Below are 21,041 nucleotides of genomic sequence, written 5' to 3' on the forward strand. Positions count from 1 at the left end.
GGAGGGGGCCGGGAAGCGCCGTGGAAGGGGTTTCCCGGGGAAGGTCGGCGGCGCGCGTGCGCTGCTCCCCCGGCCCCCCGGCCCCCGCGGCCCCCGCCCCCAGGCGCGCGGGCCTGGCTTCGCCGGCGGGTTTCGGCGGCGGGCGCCTTCGGCTTCCGCTGGTGGAAGGAGAGGCCCGATTTTACTGCCGGGAAATCCGGGAAGCAGAGCTCCGAAGTTTACGCCGTAGGCCGTTTCCTCCCCGTTGAAATTCAGAAGCCTGCTGGGTGGGTCGGGAGTGGGGCAGCGGACCCCGGGCGGGGCGGTGGCGGGAGCCGCGCGGCTGGCCCCCCGGGCTCGTCCCTCCAGAGCGGCCCCCGCTCCCCGGGGCACGCTGGGTCCTCCCGGCCTCATCCGGGGGCCTCCTGTCCTGGCCTCTCGGCCGAGGCGCAGCTCCGGGCGGGGGCCGTCGGGGTGCGGGGGAGCCCCTCTGCGTGTGAGGCTTTCGGGTGGTTTCGTGCCGCAATGCGGGCTGCGACCTGCCCCCGCACCCCCTACGCCACAAGCAAGTTCCAAAGGAGCGCTGTCAGCTCAGAGCCAGGCCTCCGTAGAGCCGACGGCCCTGGCCCCACTGGTGTGGGTGACTTGGCACAGTTCGTCCTCGTACTTGATGAAAGTTATTTATGGATCCGAAATTGTCAGAAAAGCCCCCACAGCCGCCACCTACCTTCCTGACTTCGCTCCTGGCACACGCCCCGTCTGCAGAAGGGACAGGACTTGCTTGCAAGCTGAGCGCCTGCACTGGTCGCCGCAGAGCCTCTTCCCGTCCGAGGCTGGGTCAACGGAAGGCACGCGGGGGGTGTGCATCTGGGACTACTACCCATCGAGGGTTTTCCAGGAGGTTTCAGAAACCAGATCCACTAAACAAGTCTGTATTGAGTGCCCAATACGCCATCACTCTGCTTAGTCTGATTCAATGTTTACATGTTTTGATATTAAACAACAAAGAAGCCATGCAGGATACTCAGTCACTGAACAAACGGTTGAGAACCTGCTCTGTGCCAGACTGGACCCTGGAGATTCTTGCAAAGTGTAAACAGGAAGAGGAAACAATACCTATGGTAAGAGCGCATTGCATCGTGTAGAAGAGCCATTTTTCTTTTTAAGATTTTGAAATTGATTTTGAGAGAGAGAGGAACGGAGAGATAGAAACTGATGTGAGAGCAAACGTTAATCAGCTGCCTCCTGGGTTAGGTGCTTTTCAGTTTTTTAGTATGAGCAATGCTACTGCAACAAACATTTAAAACATGTCTCCTTGCCTGGCCCGCGTGGCTCAGTGGTTGAGCGAGGACCCATGAACCAAGAGGTTGCAGTTGGATTCCAGTCAGGGCACATGTGGGGGTTTCAGGCTCAATCCCCAGTAGGGAGCATGCAGGAGGCAGCTGATCAGTGACTCATCATTGATGTTTCTCTGCCACTCTCTGGAATCAATAAAAACATTTTAGGAAAATAAATGTCTTGTGCATATATGAAAAATTTTATTCTAGGGTATTTCTAGAAGTAGAATTGCTAGTTCATGGAGTATGATGCATTTGCAACTTTTTAAAGATACTGTCAGCTTGCTCTCCAAAGTGATTTTACCAATTTACACTCTCACCAGCAGTATATATATGTTCTTGTCACTCCACTTCCTCCTTAACACTTGGTGTTCTCAGACTTGTTACATCACCACCCCCACCACCACCCCCAATCTGATAGTTATAAATGGCATCTCATTTCAGTTCCACAAAATGTAGACTCCCTAGGAATTATAATTTTGTTTTTCTTCCCTACTGTTTCCTTAGGGATAGAATTGCGCTGGTCCCATTGTAGGGACTCAAATATTTGTGGAGGGAATGAATGAATGAAGGATCACTAGTGAGGCTAAGCATCCTTGGTGTGTTTATTACTGACCAATATAGTAAAGATGAGGCTCAAGGTGTGAAAACATAGACTGTCTTTACATTTGTGTTTAAAATTTCAATGTGAAATCAGCTCGTCAACTGAGGAGAGAATTGAAGTCACTCTGCTTTAATGAGAGACATGGACTGTCAAATTGTCAAAATGAGGGTGGCACTGACCACCCAAGCACTAGAAAAGGTCCTGGGCCTGAGAATCCAAAGATCTCAGCCCATTCCCCTTCCAACTAGAAGGATTGCAACTCCACGTGTATGGGCAGATTCTTAACCTCTGTGAATCTCAGGTGTCCTCATCTTAAAATAGAAATGATGATGCTAATACCCACTTGGAATCCTGAGCAGAGAACACACAGTTCACTAACTAGACCTTAACACCAAAATAACAGCCACCATCTAACCTCAGATACCCCACCACACAAAATGCCACAGTTAGCACAAACCTCCTTACATAAGAGGCCCGTAGGAATCTATGGACCAGGCAGTACCACTGTTTCATCCTTGACATCTTCCAGCACTTCCTCCAGACCCAGACCCAGACAGCTGGCATTTCCGTGCATTCTGATTCCACTCCTGCTCCCTGGGAATCTACCTACCCGCCCTCTCAGCTATGCCACCTGGAAGCCCTGTTTGGCTACACATGAGTCACCATATCCCTCAACTTATTCCCTGAATAGTCCCTGAGCTGTGTTCCCTCCCAAGGACAGCTCCCTCACAAGGAGGTTCTTCTCCCCCTCTCCGTGCACTTCAGGGCTGAGATACAGCCACTTGCTTGTGGCAGATCCAAGTTTTATGGAGACTAAAATATTATAAAATTTAGGGGACTCTAAGAAAAACATAACCGGGCCAGAGTGACACAGCTGAGTGCCGTCCCATGAACCAAAAAGTCACTAGTTTGATTCCTGGTCAGGGTGCATGCCCGGATTTCAGGCTCCATCCCCTGAGGGGGGTGTGCTGGAAGCAGTGCATTGCTATTTCTCTCTCTCTTTCTCCCTCTCTTCCTCCTTCTCCCTCTCCCTTCCTCTCTCTCTCAAAAAATTAATCAAAACATTTTAAGAAAAGAAAAATATTATAAAATTATGAATACTGACATCTGATGTTTCTGTCTCTCACCTTGCTGGACACTCTGCCACATTCATTGAAGACCTGGGATCCTGTAAAGGATCTACAATATAAAGGAGGGCGTGAACTCATCCCAAACCCCAGCTTTCCAGATCTTTTCCTTCCTCAGCACCAATGACCTCACTCCCATAGCTCTTCAGCAGACCGCTACCATGGCCACCTGGTGGACCTTGTTATAATTTGCAACTGCCCCAACTCTGATATCGTACACTTCAAATTTCCATTCTCTGACCACAACCCCCTTCCACTAGCTCTTTGACTGTCATGTAGAAGACCTCCAATGCTTTTGTCCATTTGATCAGTTCCTGTCTGACATTATTTACTTTCTCTCCCTGGCTATATGCTAGGCCACTAAGCAGGGTGCAAAATTTAGGAGGCGCTCCCGCAGGGTCGTCCGGGTGTGGGATATACAATATGCACCATAATGTGTTACTTTAATTTCTCACCATCACATTGAACTTTCTTGAGCTCTTGCCTTTTTCCCCACAAGCCCTGCAAAATCACAGTCCTTGACCATCCAACCATTCAGTGTCTCTCCCAAGCGACTGAATATGGCTGACAAGTGACACACCACTGCAGATGGGGGCCACTACAAATTACTGACCCCCAACCCAGTTCAGCCCTCCATTCTACCACCAGCCCTTTCTCATGTCTGTAGATCAGTGCTTCTTCCATTCCCTGCAGCAGCATGGCAGACATTGCCATCTGCTCAATTAATACCCATTCTCCTCCTTAGTCACAGCATCCCAGTTTATTCCAAGTGCCCAGCTAAAAGACCCCTTCATTTCAGCCATGAGAAGCCAACTCGGTAAAACCTGAGCTGGGCCAGGCTTCTAGAAAAGCCCCTTTGGAGTAAAACCGATGACAGGGCAGAAGCTGATGTGTGCATACCCTCTTCCTTCTCACCCCTCTGCCTCCTGCCTGGAAAAGGCATCTTGAAACCCGAGGCAGAGAAGATCAAAGCCAGTGCTGAGGGTGGCAGAGTAGAAAGAGAGGAGGTTGCGTTCTTCATGACAGCGAGGACCTACCAAACCGGCCCTGGGGGGCTGACCGGCAGACTCCTTAATGTGAAAGGAAAACAGTCACAACTGTGTTTTGTCCAACACAGTTTCCACCGGGTACTGCTGCCAGTCACCCCAATTTGCAATGCCCTCTGCAAGTATTAGCCCTAACCCTGCTTCACTGAAAAAAAAAAATCATTTATTAGACGCCAAAGCGCTTAAACTCCAGCCTTTAGGACTTCATTTTCCTTCAATTCAAAGATTTTCTTTTGTGCAAAGTCGAACATTGCAACCAGGTGTAGCTACTCTCTGCCTCCTCAGAATATCTTCCAAACATTCTTTCTCTTGCCACCACCTGTAACATCTCCCTGTCTCTCCATTCAGGAGATAAAAATACCTAAGTCTCTATCTTAAAAAAGAAAAAGAAAAATGCAAATAAAGAAAGGTCTGCAATTGCCAGCTTCACTTTCAACCTGCCCATCTGTCGCCCCACAGACCTGTCACCTTACTACTGTGATGAATCTAAGAAGAGTTCTTCGTTTTTCAGAGCAGCTTTTTACTTTGTTAGGACTCACTTTCAAGCTTCTCTTAAATATCCAGAATCAGGAATTCTACCAACTTTTAAATATTGGACAAGCAATACACGGGGCTGTACAATTGAAATTAGGGCTGAATTTCTGTTCTTATAAATGGGGACCTACCAGTCAGAACAGATACCTACTCTAGTGCTGAAGGGTCTGGGGAGCCCCACTATTCCAAACTCATCGCCCCCCCATTTGCTGAGTCCTGGGATATCCAGGGAGGAACTGGGGGCCATTAGTTACTAACTCCATGGTCTGCCCTACAGGCACATACTGTCTGAAGGAGACAAAAAGACTACCTACCATATTTTCCCTCTAGGTTTCAGAACTGGAAGTCTGTATTTTCCTTGTTCAGCGGTGCTCAGTGAGCATCTGGCCTCCTCCTAGCTCAGTCCCCGTTGCCCACTACACTTAACCACAAACCTGCATTCCCGTGTTATAATCAGGTGCAATTCCAGCACTAGAGTGGCTGCGGGAAATGAAGAAAAGGAGAGACTCAAACTGAACTTCCGCAGGCTGAGGACATGAGTAAAAAACAAGACTCGCACTCAGAAGGCAACCGAGGCAGGGCGACCAGCTCCTCTGCTGACAGTGACGGGAAACGGACAGCATTCCCGGGACACGCCGGGCTTTGCCTCCTGCTGCCCAGGAGAGGGAGCTCCGTGGTAAGAGCTCTTGCAAGGGCATTCCGGATGGAACCGGACTCGAGGGAACTATGCATCTGCCAAAGATAAAATGATGGAAGAGGGCAAAGGGTCCCGCGTAATACACTCCGGAAGCCTTTCAAGAAACTGTGTGCTTGTGTCAGCTGGGTTGTGGGAAAGCCGTGACAGACGACGCCGTGCAGCCCAGCGGGACTGAGGAAAAGTCAAAGCCTTTAGCTTTATCCCAAAGACGAAAATGAAAGGTGTTGATAATGATTCTCTGTGTAAGACATCTGCGTTTGTCATACAACCAGTTTAAGGGAATGTACTATTCCATTGTTGTTTCATAGGAAACTCATTTCTGAGTCCCAGCCACAAGGAATAGCTAAATATTGCCAGGGCACGAGGTTTGCCTTAGAACATTGATCTCTCTCTCTCTCTCTCTCTTTTGTTAATCCCCACCAGCCATAGATTTTTATTATTATTATTATTTTTTTAGAAAGAGTGGGGATTTTTTTGTAGAAGGGAGGGGGAGGATAGAGAGAGAAACATCGATGGGTTGCCTCCCCGCACACACCCCGACTGGGGCTGGGGATGGATCCTGCAACCAGGGTACATGCCCTTGACTGGGAATCGAACCTGAGACCCTTCAGGCTGTGGGCCCCTGCTCTAACCACTGAGCAAAACCGGCCAGGGCATTGATATGTCTCTTGACTTCAACTAAGACAGCTATTATACCAACAACCAAATTAAGAAACCGTGACATTGTAAAGCCTTTGGAATGGTAAGTTGTAAAACAGTAAGTAAATTGAATTGCACATGGGTGCGATTCTTATACATTTTCTTCCCTTCCCCAAATGGCCACATCACTGATACCACCACCAAAAGGGTTGGGTCATTTGCACATGCTTCTGCCACATATCCTGTCTTATAATCTCCAGGGACCTTTAGATAAGGTTAAAGGGATGGTGGAGTTGAGGACAGAAAAAAAAGATAAACAGGACGTCCTCTGTGGATAGACTATGCCTGGCTCATTTTTATAGGTAGAGAGACCAGGCACATCGTAGGTCCCTGATAATCACACTGATAGATGTGCCCAAGGGTGGTTCTAGTACCACATATTCTTCCAACCCGTATACACTCCTGGAAACAAGGGAAGGTTAAGTAAACAGAAGTTCTTTATATTCAGAACCTGGGACCTTGATGGCTGATTTATGGAACCAATCTCCTCCCAGCAAGTCATACAGATTAAGTCCGACGAGGTGCCAAATATTTATATGTGGTTTATATTGAAGCCCCTCCCAACATTGTTTGAAAGAACAGGGCATTTGTGGGAGAGCGGGGGGGGGGGCTTGCAGAAAGATTCTCTGGGGGGCAATATGGACAGTACGGTGACACATACAGACGGGTCCACCAGCGTTGCCTCTAAGTTACCCTGTGGTGAAGATGTCCTATTTTTTTAACTCCCCATAATAACCAAGAACCTCTCAAGATGGTGTAAGGTGGTACAAAGTGACAGCAATGCATTTTTTCAGATGACATGCAAAGGCAAACAAAAGGTACTGTTTTCAAGGTTGGTCTGAATGAGGCCTGACTTTTCTTAACCCCGACTTCAAGATTTGGTTTAGATATTCCAGAAAATCACCTTTGGCCCACATCCCCACCCACGGCTGACGATGTGACTCTCCTGTGTGCTCTAGTATCACCGGTGTTTTCCCTTTCATAGCCCATTTCAGGACATAACACGAGACTTCAAACCGTGATCTCCAGGATCATAAGTCAACACTCAACTACTGAGCCACGCCAGCCGGGCAGCTTTGCGTCAATCTGGATGAACAGGTTTTGCTGTGGTCACTGTTCCTACTGTTCCAAGCCCAGAACACAAATGAGGAGGAAAGGCTGAGAAAGGAATGCGCTGGCTGGAGTAACTGAAAAATAGGGAAGACCCAGATGACCCAACTTCCTTGCTTTTATGGGAACTGGGAAGGCATTCCACTGCTCTAACTCCCCACCCCAAAGTCCAACAGTCTGATTCATTCCCCCACAAATTCCCGTGAGGAGTGTGTTACTATGAGTGAGTTGACTCTGATTGCCTTTTGGACATGTGTGAAGTAGGAGTTTGAAGTGTTGTGGGTGACGAACTCAAGGCACTTAGAGGGCCATAACCGGGCAAGATGTTGGACCCTAGAAGGTGGGGAAGCTGCTAACCCAGGCATGTGGAAGCAGCAGCACAGGAAGAGGAGGGTGCTGCCAATGAGCACTTCCCTGGCTTATAATCCTTCCCAGAGCCTTCCCTTTATCCTAGAGGTTAGCTGCAAAGTCAAGCATACATTTGGAAAATGGAGTCATTATTGATATTATTCTTCTGTATTCTAAGAGATTAAGTTTAACATAAATGGCATACCAGCAGGATAAAGAAAATTCCTGGGAGAACTTGCTGCTGCGTGCTGAGCTGGGATGCCCAGGGTAAGTGCAAGGCACAGCTGGATTAACTGGCCTTAGGGTTTTCAGAAATAACAAGCACTGGCGATTCCCATCTGGGCTAATTGTGTCACTGAGATGAACTTTCTAAGGCCAAATCTAGGGGTAGTTATTGAAGAGAGCTGGGGAAGGAGCCAGCCTGGCCCGCCTTGGTTATTCTTTAAAAAAAAGGGATCCACCTGCAGGGGAAGAGGCAAAAGAGGGAATGGTGAGTTCTGGGGACCCTGAGTAACGATAGCAACAGGCCCTGGTAGAGGTGGAGGGACACTTGCCCCTGAGCAAGATCTGGCTCCACTCTGGCTCATCAAAGAGCAGACACCCTGCCCTCGCTGCAGGCACCACACCAACCTGCTGAGCTGCCCTGACTGCGCACAGTCAAAGCGTGAAGTCCCCAGGAGGGCTGTGCCAGCCAACAGGATGACGGCGCAGTCTGGGATGTGGTGGCTGACCCACGACAGTAATCGCTATATCCTTATAAATTTTCCAAGTCAGTTATTCTGGACAATGGCAATGAACTTCTTTTCATTGTTATTACAGGATATCCAAATGCCTCCCAAAAAACTCCACCCATCGTCTCGGGGGTGTATGAACACAGCCTTCTGAGAGCAGCAAGGCAAAGCCCAACACACTTTATGCTGTTGAGTTAAAGAGTGAAAAATAAAAACTGTGCCAAGAAATGTGGATACTATGCTAGCATTTATGTTAAAGTAAAAAAAAGAAAACCCATATTTTCTTATGATACATGAAATACTTCTAGATGGCTTCACAAAAAACTGGCAACATTGGTAGCCATTAGGAAAGGGAACTGGGAAGCTGGGGGAGGAGGAAGGTTTTTCATAATTAAACCTTAGTACCTTTGAAATTTGGAACACATGCACGTTACTCAGAAATAAAAAATAAATATATTTGAAAATAAATAATGACTTTTATTATCTTCAGCAATAGAGAAGAGTCCAGCCTGAAGTCCAGGAGTCAGGCAGCCTCACCGTGGAGGTGACAGCGCCTGGAGAAGCGTCCTCGGGCTCCCTTAGGCCGGCGCCCCGACGTTTCTAAGGAACCACAGCCCCAGTGGCCCCGGGGGCGGACCCGGGAGGAGCCTTCCAGCTGGAAGCGGCGCTGTCCGGAGCGGGCACCTGGGGGGCCGCGAGCCCCTCTCTGGGGTCGCCCTTCCCGGGAAGGCAGGTGGAGTCCCGCCTGGACGCCAGGCGCCCTCCGGTCCCTCTCCAGGTCCGGCTGCTCAGTCCCGCTCCTGGCCGCAGCGCTGACCTGAGACGCGCCGAGCGGCCGTCAGTCCGAGTCCGAGCCCGCGCCCTCCCGGGACCTGGGGGCCTTGTGCTTCCGCCGCTTCTTCCTCTTCTTCTCCTTCTTCCTCCTCTGCTTTTCCCTCCTCTTCCTCTTCCTGGGCGCGGCCTCGCCCTCCGAGCTGGAGCTGCTGCTGTCGGTGGAGGTGGAGGCCTCCAGGAGCCGCTTCAGCTGCTGGATCCTGCGGGAGACGGTCGGGGCTCAGCGGGGCGACCCCGAGGCCTCTCGGGCGCAATGAGGGCGGCGCAGCCCGTCCGGGGCGCAGCGCCCGCGGCTCCGACGGCCCCTCGTCTCGTCCCCGCCTCGGGGCTCCAACCTGTGTCCCCGCGTCCCCGGCCCGCCGCTGTGCCCCCGTCGCTCAGCCCACACGAGGTGACGCGCCCGGGCCGCTGTGACGCAGGGCACCCCCGAGGAAACAGGCCCCCGGTGTCACTCTACCTTCGGTCCGTCTAAGAATGATTTTGCCAGCAGCGCGGGTCCCTAACGGCGCTGCAGGACAGCAACTAAGTCACGCGAAGGGACCAGGCACGTGCCCGAGCCTCAGGCCGCGTGGTTGCCACGCGCTCCGGGTGGGGGAGGCCGGGCGCCCGGGCGGGGTCGGGGGGGGGGGGGAATCCTGTGCCGGGGACCGGCCTCCGCAGAGAGGCCCCCCCCCGCATGGCCCCCCCCCGCATGGCCCCCCTCCCCGATGCCCCCTCCCGCATGGCCCCCCTCCCTGATGGCCCCCCCTCCCTGATGGCCCCCCTCCCCGATGGCCCCCCTCCCCGATGGCCCCCCCCGCATGGCCCCCCTCCCGCATGGCCCCCCTCCCCGATGGCCCCCCTCCCCGATGGCCCCTCCCGCATGGCCCCCCTCCCCGATGGCCCCCCCCGCACGGCCCCCCCTCCCGCACGGCCCCCCTCCCCGATGGCCCCCCCCCGCACGGCCCCCCTCCCGCATGGCCCCCCCTCCCGCATGGCCCCCCTCCCCGATGGCCCCCCCCCGCACGGCCCCCCTCCCGCATGGCCCCCCTCCCCGATGGCCCCCCCCCCCGCACGGCCCCCCTCCCGCATGGCCCCCCTCCCCGATGGCCCCCCCCCGCACGGCCCCCCTCCCGCATGGCCCCCCCTCCCGCATGGCCCCCCTCCCCGATGGCCCCCCCCCGCACGGCCCCCCTCCCGCATGGCCCCCCTCCTGCACGGCCCCCCTCCCGCCGCCGCAGCGCCCTCCGCCCATGGGCGCCTCCCCAGCTTCACCCGCGCCCAGCCCCGGGGGCGCCGCCGCCAGCTCACCTCAGGTCCTTCTCGTGCCTCCTGGTGTCGCGGATGATGTCGTACATGGGGTCTTCGTGGGCCTGCGGGCCAGAGGAGGTTGAGGCTGGGCCTCAGGGGCCGTTAGGTAAACATATTAAATCTCTGTGCTGCTAGAACCGGTTACTTCCCCAGCTCGGTAGTGTTTTGTTTACCATGTTCCAAGTCTCCCTAAGGGCCGCTATCACCACTGACTCGCCCAGGCTACCAGGAGGGTTTTCCAGTTAGAAACATACAGGATTGAAAAATATATGTATAGGGTATAACTTAAAGTAGAAATATTGCGGTAATTCTCTTTGGTCTACGTGGGTAGGTGGCTAAGATAGTACTTTAAAATAACAAGTGAATTACAAGAGATGATAAATAACAGGGGTGGGGAAAGTCCGGCCCACGGGCCAGATCATTTGGTCTGGTCCTGCCAAGGGAGCCGCAGGCGGGACTCGAAATTCAATAAATCTAGTTTTTTTCATAGCTAATTTTAAAACTGATAATTTTGTATGGCTCTCAAATGGTGTTATAAATACTCAAATGGCCCCTGGAAGAAAAAAGGTTCCCCACCGCTGACATATAAGAATGAAACATTTACGGGTACACAAAAATAGATGTTAAGTACCCTAAACAAAGTCCAGAAGTATATAGGAAGCACAGATAACTTAAAATGATTTGAATTACTTAAAATAAGAATACATATATGGGAAACGTTATGGTATGTGAATGATCTCAATTTTAAAACAGAAGAAATATAGAAATTTTAGGTGTTACCAAAAAAATTAAATTAAAAAAATCTATTACCTCACTACCCAAGAGATAATTACTATTAACATTTGGTCTCTTTCCTGCAATCATTATTAATAATTTATGAAAAATTATAATCATTTTATATATATAACTCTATTGCTTTCCAGTCATGAACATTTTCCTATCATATTATACATTCTTCTAAAACATAATTCCTAATGGCTAAATGACTTTTGTTACAGTTTATGTTGATATGCTGGACTACTAAATTGTTTCCTATTTTTCTTTAGTTTCCGTTTTTTCAATCATATAATTAATTATAAAGTTATCCTGATACATACATAAACAGCTGTGTATATATTGATGCTCTCTTATGTCCTTAAGGTAAATTCTTAGAAGTGGGATTTCTGAGTAAAATAAAAAAGTTTAAAGTTTTTGCGTTTAACACCACTCTGTTCTATAGTATCTATAAAAACTGACATTCCACCTAGAAGTGGAATGACTGATCAGAAAAAGTATTTAAGGTTATTAAAGAAATAAAACAAAGTATTTTAAATGACTGTTGACCCCAGTTTGCCATACGCTGCCAACCTCAGCGCCCAGACAGCAGCGTATTTCACTTGGCAGCAGCAGTAACTGAACAGTGACTCAACATCTCTGGGACGTGACTGTTAAAGTGAGGACATGACAGATTTCTTTTACTGTCATCTAAAGAGCATATATAATTTATACACACACTTCTAGCTTATAATTTAAAGATATATAATCTTTAGATAAAGACTGGGAAACTAAAACCCTGCTTTCAGTTACGAAACATGATTTTCCTGTGTAAATTAAAAACAAAATTACTGTCCTGGTCGGTGTGGCTCAGTTGGTTAGAGCATCATCCTGTGCACCAAAGGGTGAGGGTTTGATCCCTGGTCAGGGCGCGTACAGGAGGCAAGGAATCGATGTTTCTCTCTCTTTTCCTCTCCCTTCCCTTCTCTCTAGAATCAATGAAAACACATATCCTCGGGTGAGGATTGAAAAAAAAAGGATTCAATAAATAACAATGTCTGCTTCAAAAAGAGCAGCTTTATTTTCAACATATAATGAACTGATCTGTCACGCAAATGTAATTAATTCAACAGAGATGTAGTAACACCAGACACTCTGGTCGAAATGCTTCTGGGAATGTATTTATGTGAACCCCCAGTTCACCGGTGACTGCCTGATTCATGGATATTCACCCTCCGTAAGAAGTTAGATCCACATGGTGGGGTTCTACTTACTACTCTGAACTGCTCCAACTTTTGGTTGCCTTTGATAAAGAAAGGGCATTCTTTGTCGCCTGTTCGGTGACCGTACCGTTTACAGCGCCAACCTAAAAACAAAGAAAAAAGGAAATATTTCTGTAAGATAAACACAGTTTCACTTAATGAAGATAATCAGTAGATCACGTTAAGGTTTTTCTTCATTAAACTCCAAATTCCAAAAGCAAATGTAATCAGCGAATGAACCGTTAAGATCCTACAAAATCGGCAACATGTGAGATTGTTAGAAATGCAGAGTAGTGGGCCCACCCCAGAAATACATATACTTGAATTTCAAAAGATTTATTGGTGACTTGTAGACATATTAAAGTTTTAAACCACTCTTCTAAATAGCACTACAACCAACAAGTGAATGAAAGTATGTAGAGTATACATGTCTTTTCTCCTGTACGGGACGAGTCCAAGTTTTGGGGAGCCTGGTGAACAGGCAGCAGTCACTATTCCATTTTCTGTCTCTGTGACTGTGACCATGGCAAGTACCTCGCATAAAGGAAATCACACACTATTTGACTTGTTTGTTAATGCCACTTAGCATGCTGCCCTCAGGGTTCATCCACTGTAGCATGTGTCAGGATTTCCTTCCTTTTTAAGGCAGCACAGCATTTCATTGCATGTATATTCCATATTTTGTTTATCCACTCATCTGTTGATGGACACAGGTTGCTTCTACCTTTTGGCTGTTGTGAATAATACTGCTATGAACATGGGTGTACAAATACCTCCTCAAGACCCTTCTGTCAATTCTTTTGCTATATACTCAGGAGCAGAATTGCTGGATCCCATGGTAATTTTATTTTTAATTTTTTGAGGAACCACACTACTTTTTCCCGTAGCAGCTGCACCAGTTACATTCCCACCAACAGTGCACAAGGTTCCAGTTCTTCCACATCCCTGCCAACATTTATTTTCTGGTTTTTTGGGCAGTGGCTATCCTGATGGGTAGGAGGTGGTATCTCACTGTGGTTTTGATTTGCATTTCCCTAATGATTACTGGTGTTGAGCATGTTTCCATGGGCTTGTTGGTCATTTGTATATATATCTTCTTGGGAAAAATGTCTCTTCAGGTCCTTTGTCAAATTTTAATCGGATTGTTTCTTTGTTGTTGAGTTAGGAGTTATCTCTACATTCTGGCTATAGTCCTTTATCAGCTATATGACTTGGAAATATTTTCTCCCATTCTGTTGGTTACCTTTGTATGCTATTGATAATATCTTTTATTCACAGAGTTTTTAATTTTTGATGAAGTCAAATTTATCTATCTTTTCTTTTGGTTCCTGTGCCTTTGGTGTTTTATCCAAGAAACCACTGCCAAATCCAATTTTGTGCAGCTTTGCTCTATGTTTTCTTCTAAGAGTTTTATAGTTTTAGGTCTTACATTTATGTCTTTGATCCATTTAGTTATTATTTTGTATCTATTAGATGAGGGTCCAACTTCATCCTTTCCCATACAGATATCCAGTTTTCCCAGCATGATTTGTTGAAAAGACTATCATGCTCCCCTTTAATGGTCTTGGCACTCTTGTAAAAAAATCAGTTGACCATATAAGCAGGGCAGTATTTCTGTGCTTTCCATTCTATTCCATTGGTCCCTACGTCTGTCTTTCTACATACCTCACTGTTTGATTACTATAACTTTGTAGTAAGTTTTGAAATCAGGAAATGTGAGTCCTCCAGCTTTGTTCTCTTTTTTTTTCAAGATTCTTTTCGCTATTTGAGGTCGCTGAGATTCCATATGAATATTAGGATGAGTTTTTCTATTTCTGCAAAAAATGACATTGGGATTTTCATAGTAATTGTACTGAATCTGGAGATCGCTTTTGGTAGTACTGACATCTTAACAATATTAAGTCTTCCAATCCATGAACACGGATGTGTTGCCATTTATTTGTCTTTAACTAGTTTCAGCAATGGTTTATGGTTTACACTGTATAAGACTTTAATCTCTGTCATTAATTCCTAAATATTTTATTCATTTGATTCTATTGTAAGTGGAATCGTTTTTATAAGCCCCTTTTCAGATTTTTCATTGTTGGTGTATAGAAATGCAGCTGACTTTTGCATGTTGCCTTTGTATGCTGCTGCTTTACCAAATTCATTTATCAGTCCCAAAAGGTTTTTGTTTTTTTTAACATCATTAGGGTTTTCTACATATCAAATCATATTAGAAAAAGTGATTTTTAACGTAGCATTCTATACCCTGGCAAATTAAAAAAATCTGTAAAATAAAGATTTTTCCAGTAAATTAAGGTCTTGAAAATCCTATCTCCTCTAAGCCCATTTCAGAGGAAGCTGTGGGAGGATGCACTCCACCGTAACAGGAGAGTACTGTATAACAACAAAGGAGATGACTCAACTGCAGGAAACAGGAGCTCCAACACAGGAAGAGGCTGAGGGAGACTGCAGAGTGATGGTGTCTTAGAGTCAGCTCCGGCTGCCATAAAAGACATAGGCATTTATTTTCTCACAGTGCTAGAGACGGTGCCAGCACGGTTGGTTTCTGATGAGTGTGCTCTTCCTGGCTTGCAGACAGCTGTGTCCTCACACAGTGGAGAGAGAAAACAAACTCTCTGGTTTCGCTTCTTTTAAAGGAAACTGCTCACATCAGGAGAGCCACCCTCATGACTTTACCTAATCTTAATTATTTCCCAAAGACCCCATCTCCAAATACCATCCCATTGGGAGTTAGGGCTTCAACATATGGATTTCGGGGGATGACAAAGACGTTCAATTCCTAACACACAGTGAAGGGCGAGCCCGGATGTTCAGCATGGGAGCAGTCATTTTCAGAAAGATGAAATTGACAGGCTACCTCAAGCATTTGAAGGTCTTATGATTCAAGCTTGGGAACAATTGAGGGTTGAATTAGAAATCAATACATGGAAATAAAAAACAGTAATAACAATAGCAAATGAACAATACACACACACACCAAAAACTAAACAAAAAAACCCCACTAAGATAATTCTGGGGGAATTGATATAATTATTCTGGACACATGGAAGGAAAAGTAATCAGTTTCCTATATGACTCAGCTCTGAATATAATCATAACAAATACCAAAGACTTAACAAACTAAAATTATGGTAAAACCGTTCTTAGGAAGATGAACTATAATAAGGGTATGTGTGTGGTGAGAGCAGGAGAGAGGTAAATTCCCATCCTCCGTTGTACAATGTCAAAAGGTAAGGCCTAAACCTGGGAATCAATTCAAAATGAGCATAATCTTTAGACATAAGAAGTTGAAGGTCAAAATAACTAATCAAAAGAGCTTCAAGTGGGAATGGAGAAATGGAGCTGGGAACGGCTATTTCAATTATGTGCACGGAGACTCTTTGTACAAACAAATGTCTTTAAAAGGCTGCGGCGCCCTTTCTTCAAATGCCATCTTGCTGGAGCAGGCCTTGCTGCGCTGGTGGCGGGGGTGTGCACACAGCTCTGCCTGTCCCAGACCCACCCTCTGGCCTGGAGCCCCCCAGGCACATGGACAACCTTACCACCACTGATGGGGGGACCGACTGAGGCAAGACCCACAGGGACCTGCCCTCCAAGGCATCCCTTGTCCCCCACGGCATTTCCACCATGGAAGGTCCCTTCTGTTGCAGGGACATTACTAAGAGTGTACTCAAGGCAGCCAGCGTCCTGTGGAGGCCACTGCACTGGGAGTCAGGGCCCTGGAGCCCCGCCTTTGCTCCACCTGTCACCTGGGCCTGCTCCCTGCCGCCTGCAAGTTGGTCCCCGTGTCTATAGAGCAGAGATCGCGCGTGACTAACAGCACTGTCACGGGAATGAGCTGGATGAGAGAAACACTGTGAATGGAGGTAAGCAGCCCGCGTGTGTGTCCTCGGGACTCCACACACTCTCACACTCACACTGCATGACTTTGACCTCCTTCCCCAGGGGCATCCAGAGTCCTTTCGTTGGTGCGTGGGCCAGGAATTCCCTGGCGTGTTCGTTGCCGGGTACATCGGGGATACAGTCCTCCGGCTTCGTCTCATCCTCCTGAAAAGGGAAAAGGTGCGTGAACAGCAGGGAAGAATGCCCGGGGCCCCCCCTGGACTGCAGAACACAGCGCCCAAGGCCACATCCCTTACCTCTAGGAACTGGAAAGACAGATGAGACCTGACCAAAGGGGGATAAATGTGCCAGAAGAACTATGTCACAAACACGAAGTGGCTGTTCTTGGAGAAAAGTTACTAGTGGAACAGAATAGAAATCTGTCCCTCAGACAGGAATGATCTGTGAACTCTAAATTCTAGAATATAGTAGATTCTAAGATCAAGGAAAGGTTTCACTACCTCAAACTCTTTGTGGAATGAGGCAAGGTATAAGTATTAAACAAGGCTAGCCCTGGCTGGCGTGGCTCAGTTGGTTAGAGCATCATCCTGATACACCAGGGTTGTGCCTTCAATTCCTGGCCAGGGCACACACTAGAATCAACCAATAACGCATAAGTAAGTGGAACAACATATTGATGTCTCTCTCTCTTTCTCTCTCTCCCCCCTTCCTTTCTCTCTTTAAAATCAATAAATATTTTTTAAAAGAATTAAAGATGGCTATCTGGAATAATAAAATGGCATGTTGCATTAAAATAGCTTATTAGCCTTGAAGGCCACTGTCATGTTTTCCAGTCACACACATGCTGTATCTTTGATACGCATTTTCACCACTGAATAACTACAGTTATCACTAAGGAGTTCCCCCCCCAGTTTCCATGAATATTAAATTTATAATAATAAATTTTTAAAAATCTTTTTTTAAAGTTGAAAGTTAAATCTTTAAACAGAAAAGGTAGCTTTGGCCTTTAACCACTCCTCTTAGTCTCACTCCCCCAGAGACTCTGACACTGAGCAGGGCGCAGAGAAGGGGAGTGATGGCTGAGGGACACCAGGGGCCTGCCTCGGTTTCTCAGGGAACAGACACATGAGTAAATTTCTACAAGGGCACAAGGCTTGTGACAAAGCCCAAAAGTGTCTCACTGGCACCTGCAGGGAAGACACAGGGTTACCACAAAAGGTGGTTCAAAACCTTATGCAGCTGCTTTCATAGCAAGTTACTGAGCCTGAGCCCCGAGTGAAACACGGCTCAGAGAACAACCCAAAGGACGCTCTTCACACTGACCTTGATCAGCCCGGGAGGAGGTTTTTCGTAACTAGAAAGAAAAACACACACCATCAACCATGTTAACAGGGACACGACACATTTTGAAGAGCAAAAAGCAATTGTAGGCTAAAATCAAAAGGATATTTTAAATAAAACCCAAAAAGTGCGTTATATCTAAAACAGCTAATAAAACATGCCCAGCCCTGGAGAGATCACATGTAAACAAGCTGGTGCTTTACCACATCCCGCTGAGATCTGGAACTTAAGTCCAGTGAAATTGTAATTAACTTGGTGTCTTAGCACATTGATTTTATTTTTGGAAGAAGGGAAAACAGGAGATTACAGGGAAGCCTTGGCAGGTGGGGCTCCGTGGTTAGAGCCTCGGCCTGTGCCCCGGAGGGTCGGAGGGGGCAAGTTAATGCTCCAGAGTCTCAATTTCCTTGTGCGTAAATACTTGGCAGCACACGTGAAGGGCACTCCACAAAGCTGGCTTCTGCCCCTTCTGTGGAAGACGAGGTGATGTTCTCAGCAGCCTCATGAGGCAGCTCAAGACTGGATCACAAAGGCCAAGCCCTGGATCCAGCACAGGTGGGAGAAAACAGCCTGTTGGATGGTAAATGACAAATACCAGAGCTTTTCTAAGCGGACAGAGGAGGAACTGCCCCATGAATATTACATAGTGAACGACTGGGCATGAAGAGACTTAGCTGCTTAGGTGTGGTACAGTGCTTTCCCCAAGCAAATGCTTAAAGTATTTTCTAACACAAGTGGTGGCATGCCATAGCTGTAACTTAGTAATAACACTGGAAATCTGCATAAATTGGGAAAATGATACAGTTTACCTGCAACCTAGAAACATGAATGGTACGCCTTAGGCGTAGACACACAGTAGTACAGTCTATAAACCCGATAATCCATCCTTTGAGCCACAGGAGTTGTATAAACAACAACATATGGCCAATCAAATTGAAACCCAAATTCCTGAAAAATATGTAATGTTGTTGCCAAGATGAAAAGAAGTGTGATGGAACCACACATTTGAAATCTATGATTAGCAATGGCATTGCCTAAAAAGTCCATTGCACAACCGTTTTCACAAGTTTAAAGGAAGGTAGTTGATGGGTTTTCCTAGGGCTAAACAATTCCTTAATTTAACATATTTAAAAAGATAACTCTCAAAGGTTAAAGTAATACTTAATTACTAAACAGAACAGATTTGGAAATGGGAGTATGTTAATGTATGGCTGGCGTCTGCCCTCTGACAGTCAGTCTCCATTATCTTTGCAGTTAATTCCGAATATTGAAACCAGCTGGCGGAGGCCCATCATTTTGCACCGTCTGAGAATCCAACGGTTAATTCACTCAGGCGGTAATCATTTGCTCTGTGTAGTAAGAAGACTAAACTTATGTAAGAGGGGAGAAATATTATCTCCCCAGTTACGTATGGGCAAGAAATGTTTAATTTCTGAGCTCGGCCCACAGTGCCTTGAAGGGCCAGGGCTGTGGATGTCACCGTGCAAGGCCCCGACCCTGCACCCCGCCCTCCTGGGGTGACAGCTGGGGGGGGGGGCGCACTGAAAGGAGCAGGCCGGGCTCCAGCAAGCAAAGCATGTTGTCAAAGCTCAAGAACAACTGACGTCTACAGCTCCTCAGGGTCCAGGGCAGGAAGGACGGCAGGTCCTTAGTGCAGTCCCCCCTGTGTCCCCCATGTCCCCTGGAAGCCTCCCCTCCCCCCGCGGCCTCTGGAGCGGGGGCAGCGCAGCGCCCCCAGGCCGGGCCGGGCCCCCGCAGGAGCTGGTCTCCGGGCCCGGCTCTTCCTGCCGAGCGGGAGCCGGCCTCTGTCGCCCCAGCCCCGGTCGCTCCTGGGACCAGCGCGGGGTCTCTCTCCGGCCTGGCGGCGCCCCCCAGCCGCCGGGACAGGTCCCCGCCCGCGGGTCGCTGCGGCCGCACTGACGCCGCGGGGCTGCGCCTCCTCCCCAGCGGGAGGCGCGAGATTGTCTGGTTCCCGCGGGCCCTGCGCCCCGACACCGCGCAGGACGGGGACCCGGCGCGCCCCCAGATCCCGAGTGGGCGCCCCGCAGCGCCCGCCTGGCTCCCACAGCGCGGCGCGTGGCCAACGGCGCCTCCGCGCGGGGGGACCCCCCCCCCCGGGAGCGCCCCGGGGCCCGGGGGCGGGGCCTGCGCTCCCTCCCGGCCCAGGCGGCCCCGGGGCCCGGCACGGACCTTCGCGGCCGCCCGGGATCGCCGACGGCGGCCGGGCCGCCCGCCCACCCGCGGGTCTCCGGGGACCCCGCCCCACGCGCCCGCGCGGCGCCCGTTTCCCGCAGGAGCCCGGCGGCGGGCGGGGACTCACAAGGACTCCAGGTGCTTGAGCTGCTGCAGCTGCTGCGCGTCGTGTCGCCGCCGCCTCTGCTCCCGGCGGCGCTGCAGCTCCTGGTCCGGCGGCTCCCGCGCCCGCCGCGCGCCCCCGGCCCCGGGGTCACCGCGCCCGGACCGGGACGACATCGCGGCCCGCGCGGCTCACACGGCACTTCCTCCGCGCCCCCCCCGCCCCTCCCGCCGCCGCCCGGCTGCCGGCCCGCAGAGCCCGGGGCCCCCTCCCGAGGCCGCGGATCCCCGCCTCCCCGCGGCGCCGCCTTCCGCCCTCGCTTCCAGCGCCGCAGCCCGGCCGGTTGGTGCCGGAGGTCGGAGCGCGCCCCCTGGCGGCGGCCGAGCGCTGAGGACGCCGGCGGTTGGGAGCCCTTCCCGGCTGCGCGGGGACCCCCAGAGCGTGCGACCCCTGGTTAAAACAGCGTCCATTGAATTTAGACAGGCTTTGGGTGCTGAAAATGAGAAGCTAATACATATTGAATGTTTTTATGTGCTGGTCATTGAGCTAAGCCCTTAATAAGATCTGACTTAATCTTTATAAACTTAAGTTCTGTTACTACCTTTATGTATTATGCTAATTTTGTAGCTGAGTGTAGGAGCCCCAGAGAGTTGAGTGACATGCTCAAGGATGCAGAACTAGTAAATCGTCCATCCAGGATGCCAAAGTGTTAGGTGCTTAACTAGATTGTATTTTAAAAGTGTTACCTGATATGTGAAGTTACAATAACTGTTTTAGCTTTAACATGATGGAAAAAACCACCAAGGAAGTAAAAATAATAGCATAGGGGATGTTTTCCTCAAATGTGGCATTCAATATAATTATTCCCTAAAATATCTGGGGAGCTCTTTCATATTTATTACAGGAAATCCAAATAAACACACAAAAGGCTATGAACAGACATACAGTGTTACACGGATGGGCCTGGGAACTTGGAAATCAGGTTTTCCTTTGAGAGGGAGAATCTGTGTAGGAACCAATCCAGTGGTTGATGCAAGTTACCTGGGCCAATAGCTCTCTCCTCCTGGGCAGACTTTGTTGCTGGTCAAGATACGCTCCTAAAGTGAAAGAAATGAAGGAAAAGATACAAAGAAAAGATACCAAACATTCTTCAACCACAACCCATAACCCTAGAGCAAGCAAACAAGCTGACTTTAGAATATACTTC

General features: G+C 49.0%; 1 protein-coding gene across 1 annotated transcript; it reads right to left on the reverse strand.

The window, feature by feature from the left end:
• Positions 1 to 8,646: 8,646 nt before the first annotated feature.
• LOC107544428 (retinitis pigmentosa 9 protein-like) lies at positions 8,647 to 20,010 on the reverse strand. Its single transcript, XM_087821249.1, has 6 exons — positions 19,859 to 20,010; positions 17,524 to 17,554; positions 16,275 to 16,404; positions 12,364 to 12,455; positions 10,337 to 10,398; positions 8,647 to 9,246 (listed from the first exon to the last, which is right to left on the reverse strand). Exons 1-6 carry the CDS (start codon positions 20,008 to 20,010, stop codon positions 9,051 to 9,053), a joined length of 663 nt encoding a protein of 220 aa, XP_087677375.1. The 3' UTR covers positions 8,647 to 9,050.
• Positions 20,011 to 21,041: the final 1,031 nt, after the last annotated feature.

The sequence above is a fragment of the Miniopterus natalensis genome, chromosome 10, assembly GCF_054644295.1.
Source record: "Miniopterus natalensis isolate mMinNat1 chromosome 10, mMinNat1.hap1, whole genome shotgun sequence".
Lineage (NCBI taxonomy): Eukaryota > Metazoa > Chordata > Mammalia > Chiroptera > Miniopteridae > Miniopterus > Miniopterus natalensis.

Excerpts from the sequence above, each read along its gene's own strand:
- LOC107544428 (XM_087821249.1), bottom strand. The coding sequence starts at position 20,010 with ATGTCGTCCCGGTCCGGGCGCGGTGACCCCGGGGCCGGGGGCGCGCGG. Across the intron at positions 12,456-16,274 it reads GGAGGTCAAAGTCATGCAGT|GTTGGCGCTGTAAACGGTAC; the intron begins GTGAGTGTGAGA and ends CTTTGTTTTTAG. Across the intron at positions 10,399-12,363 it reads AGTTGGAGCAGTTCAGAGTA|GCCCACGAAGACCCCATGTA; the intron begins GTAAGTAGAACC and ends TCTGGCCCGCAG.